General features: G+C 57.6%; 1 protein-coding gene across 3 annotated transcripts; it reads right to left on the bottom strand.

Moving 5' to 3' along the window:
- Positions 1-65: 65 nt before the first annotated feature.
- Positions 66-4,203, bottom strand: LOC105293417 (transmembrane protein 104). 3 transcript variants are annotated; one of them, XM_023531662.1, is made up of 5 exons: positions 3,475-4,203; positions 2,970-3,051; positions 2,393-2,486; positions 1,673-1,753; positions 66-1,301 (listed from the first exon to the last, which is right to left on the bottom strand). In XM_023531662.1, the coding sequence occupies exons 2-5, from the start codon at positions 3,045-3,047 to the stop codon at positions 1,084-1,086; spliced, it is 471 nt and encodes a 156-aa protein (XP_023387430.1). In that variant the 5' UTR covers positions 3,048-3,051; positions 3,475-4,203; the 3' UTR covers positions 66-1,083. The 3 variants fall into 3 exon arrangements, with proteins under 3 accessions (XP_023387430.1, XP_023387431.1, XP_023387429.1); XM_023531663.1 differs by having other exon boundaries at positions 68-1,301; positions 2,397-2,489; positions 3,475-4,188; XM_023531661.1 differs by having other exon boundaries at positions 71-1,301; positions 2,393-2,489; positions 3,475-4,187.
- Between the last annotated feature and the right edge of the window lie 56 nt (positions 4,204-4,259).

Below are 4,259 nucleotides of genomic sequence, written 5' to 3'. Positions count from 1 at the left end.
CGGACAGCCTCACTGTCCAAGCTCAGTGGCCCCTGGGGTCTGCCTGCCACTGACACGCAGGCTCCCAGGACAGCCTGTGCCCTAGCTCGTCTTTCTGCTCCGACACCGATGCTCTCTGTAGGGAGGCAGCGTCCCCTCCCCACTCCCAGCCTCTCTCCACCTGCCCACGGACTCCAGTGTCAGCTGTTTATAAACTGCCACTGGCCCTCCCTGATCAATAAATTTCATTACTAGACACAAAAACGGGAGGATCAATGAATTTTCTGAGAGGACAGCGATGACTAGGTCTGGCATTTCTAATTACAAGGAATGAGTCGGACCCCAAGAGAGCCTTCTGTGGAGGGTGGCAGCCCTTCTAAAGGTCAAGGTCATGATCGGTACATTAGGGATAGAGTAGAGGAGTGGTTTCCAACTCGGGGCGACTGTGCCCTGCAACCCCTAGTGGGGATGTTTAACCATGTCTGAGGACATTTCTGGGAGGTGCTACTGGCAACTAGTGAGTAGAGGCCACAAATGCTACTCAGCATCCTACAATGCACAGGACAGGCCCCAATGGCAAAGAATGATCCGGCTCAAAGGGCATTAGTGCCGAGCCTGAGAAACTCCAAAGCAGATGAGGAGGGGGCTTCCTCTACATGCGTGGCTGCGATTCTTAAAGAAATCAGGGCAGACTGTAAAACCTGAGCATTAGGGAGGTTTAAAGGGTGTCTGTCTGCCTCCGATGTGCATTTTATTTCAAAAGCTTGCATTTGGAAGGGGCCCGTGTATGGCCTCTGGGCAGAAATGTTCATCTTTGTCTAATCTGTGTCTCTTATCTTAGTCTGATGAGCTGCAGAGAGGTAGACATGGAAGGAAGGATCCACCCAGAAGTGGGGAGACACAACCGATCTGGTCTTCCTGATTCTGGACGCCCTCAGTGAGGCTGGCAGTGGGGGTGGGATCACTCTGGGGCAGCGTCTGGCTGATGACCACGATCCTCCGAATGGGACAGTCAAATCCCACGACCAGTGATACATGGAAAGCTTCACATCCTAAGAAGCCGTTAAGAAGCTTCCAGTTTCTACAGTCCCCGTTCAGCTCAAGTTAGTACAGCCACATTTGAGAGAGGAAAGAACCGGCAGAGACGCCCCCTCTGCAAACAGGGATTCTGATGGCGAGGCAGAATACCTTCCAGTGGAATCCCAGACAGCAGCCCTGCGCATGGGCTTCTGGCGCCCTCTGCTGACCACCAGGAAGACAGACGGAAAGGCGTGGGTGCACAGCACAGCTGACCGCTGTCACAAGGTAGCGGCTGTGTCGCCCTACGCAGCACGGCCCAGGAGACAGGGCAGACAAATCAGAGGCGCGAGACGACCGGCCGACCTACAACGGCTCCCTTCCCCGAAGAGCTGCTCAGGGTTCCCAGTCTCTACATGCTGCAGGAGCTAGGCAGCCATCTCCTTATCCCTAACGCCGGTGAATGAGGAGGGGCCCCAGGTGACACCGAGGCAGTCTGGGCCCCTCACAAGGTGGCTCCTCGGGGGCACTGGGGCAGGTCAGCGGTCCGCTCCTCCCCATCGCCTGCCCCACCCTGTCTCCAAGGTGGGGCCCTCGTTCCGAGCGCCCAGGTCTGTAGCGAAGGACCAGCTCTCCCCGAGCCCTCTCCCCGCCCCACGCCAAGAAGAGCTTATACCTTTATTGAAGAACATGGAGGCCATCTGTCCCATTTCCACACGGTCTGTGATTTCAAAGAGGTTTGGAGACCCGCGTCTTTCTGTGGAGCCAACGGGCAGGAAGAGGGGGCGGTTCGTTCACGTGGGAACGCTAGAGGGCGCTGCTGAGCTCGCTGAACTCCCGGGAATAACGAACTCCCCAAGTGACTCAAACTTGAGAAAACTTTCCCTAATGCTTCCTGCTCGAAACACCTGAAAACGGTCTCTAGAAGGGGACCCCAGGGACACTGGTTATGGGGTAAGAAGGAAAGTGGCTCCCTCAGCCAGACCGGGGGTGGGACCATCAGGTGTGCATGCGTGTGTGTGCGCGTGCGTGTGGTGGGATGGGAGGAAGGAGAAATCGGAGGCCTGGCATTCACTCGAGCTTCCAGTGTGCCCTGGGCACCGAACCAGGCGTTCACGCATTTCGATACCAGGAGAGGCGGGACACTGGGGTGCCGAGCTTATGCAATTCACCGGAGCTGCAGACCTCATTAACCAGTGGAGACGCGGGGTGCAGCGTGGGCCGCGAGCCCCATAGCCCTGCTCTTCTTACTCTCCCCCAGTGCCTTCCCAGGAACCATCCTGCAGGCACGAAGTGCTCGGGGTCCCTGCAGAGGAACTCCTGGGCCCGCCCCACGAGGAAAGGGAAGCTGTGGCCGAGAGGGTACTGCGGGCTGGCCTCGAATGCCAAGACTTACGCACAGAGAGGATGGGCCGTTTCTCCGCCCGCTCGTGGCTGTCCTGGAGGAGGCTGTCACTGTCAGAGGCTGTGGAGGAGTCCCCATCGTCCTCCTTCTGGGAGGGGGTGGGTCAGGGAGGAGGGGGAACAAACAAGGAAAAAGGAGTTCGTAACTACGGAAGAACCCTGGGGACGGCGGAGAGCCTGTCCCCTCTGTTCTTGTTTTCTCTTGCAGGTGTCTGACTAGGAGGCTCTCAGCACCTCCACACTGTCACGTTACAGGTGCGGACATGCTCGGATGGCAGGTCCGACGCTGCGGTACGGCTCCTGGGAACGGAGGTTCCGCGTGACCGAGCCAGCTGCAGGCGGGGAGCAGGAGGGACCACGCGCGGTACCGAAAGAGCAGAGGCAGCACGTGTCCTGCAAGCCGAGGTGGCTGCTAAGCTGCAGCTTTGGGACAGGGTCCCGGAGTAGCGCTGTGGACACGAGCCCTCCGCGCAGCAAGGAGGGAAGAACTGGCCGCTGAGGGCTGCGTCTTTGGGACGCCACTGGCCGGAGGCCCCGCCCGGAGCCCAGGGCGACACACACACACCTACCTGGTGGTTCTCCATCCTCTTCCAGTGGAGCTGGGCGTTGGCTGCTGCCATGGCTTCCACCACGAAGGTAGTCGTCATGAAGCTGCAGGGGAAGGCCACGGGTTAATGGCCAAAGGCAGATGGGAGGTCGGGGGAGGTACGAAGGACCAGACCGACAAGCCGCAAGCATCCTCTTCTGAGAGCTGTTTCCTAGCGAAATCTCAAAATGGGTCCGACCCGATAAAGCAAAGTGCGTGTGCACGTGTGACACCTAGCACGCTGTGCCGATGTCCCTGTTTCCAGTTAGAATGTACTTCTGATGCACGGGAGACAGGGGGGTGAACTAAGCTGGTGGGAGGCAGCGTGAGTCTGGGGAGAGAGGTCGGGACCATGCACACCGAGAAGGGGCGTGCTGGGGGCAGAGGTGGGAGCACAGGTGCCACCTGACGCTCTCAGCCGCAGGAGGAGGCTGATCCACAAGGTGGCCCTCCCCGGGCTTCTGGGAAGGGCAGCAGGCAGCTCTCACCTCTCCTTGCTAGGACACAGACAAGCGGTCAAGTCCCAATCACACACCCTGGTGGACAGAGCACAGGCATGGATAATTGAAAGGGAACGCTTGGCTCCGGAATCTGTCCCTCTCCCTCCACCCCCTTTTTGGCAGTATTTTGACTTTCCTAATAACCTGGGTGATATTAAAAGGATCAATGCATTTTTATGGCCAGAATCAAAAGCGAGACTGGGAGGTGGCACCAGACATTTGCTGACAAGTGAGACTAGAGTGAAAAACCACCTTTTCTTTTCCTCTTAAAGAAAGTGGAGGCCTAGACGACAGCTAGAACCCACGCGGGCTCACTTCCGTCAGCAGAGGGAACGGGGGAGCGCCGCCTTGCTGCTCATGGAACCTGAGCGTCGTCCACCCTGCTCATCTCTCTCTCCGAGGCCAGCACGGCTCTGCTGTGGGACTTGACCCTGAGCCCTCTTCTGGTGCTGTCACCTGCCCCGGGCCGACTGCTCAGCCCAGGACGGCGGGCAGGTGGGACAGGGGTTAAATCTACATCCACTCCATCTCGGGGGGTGGGGGAGTAGAGGGGCAGCCAGCTCTGAATCTCCCATTCCAGTCTCCTCTGCACCTCCTAGAAAAGATTCTCATTATCTTGCCTAAGTGACCATTTTAAGGGCGTTAGATTTTTCCTCTTTTTGGAAGTAAAACCAAAATCCATCTTAATTAAGGTGTAAAGAGGCTTCCCATGGTTGCACAAAGCCACCTCATTGATCATGTTCAAACATAAAATGGCTTGAGCAAAAGGGGGG

This window comes from Pteropus vampyrus, unplaced genomic scaffold, assembly GCF_000151845.1.
Source record: "Pteropus vampyrus isolate Shadow unplaced genomic scaffold, Pvam_2.0 Scaffold72, whole genome shotgun sequence".
NCBI classification, from domain to species: domain Eukaryota; kingdom Metazoa; phylum Chordata; class Mammalia; order Chiroptera; family Pteropodidae; genus Pteropus; species Pteropus vampyrus.
Note: the sequence above shows the minus strand (reverse complement) of the source record. Positions and strands in the feature narration are given on the sequence as shown.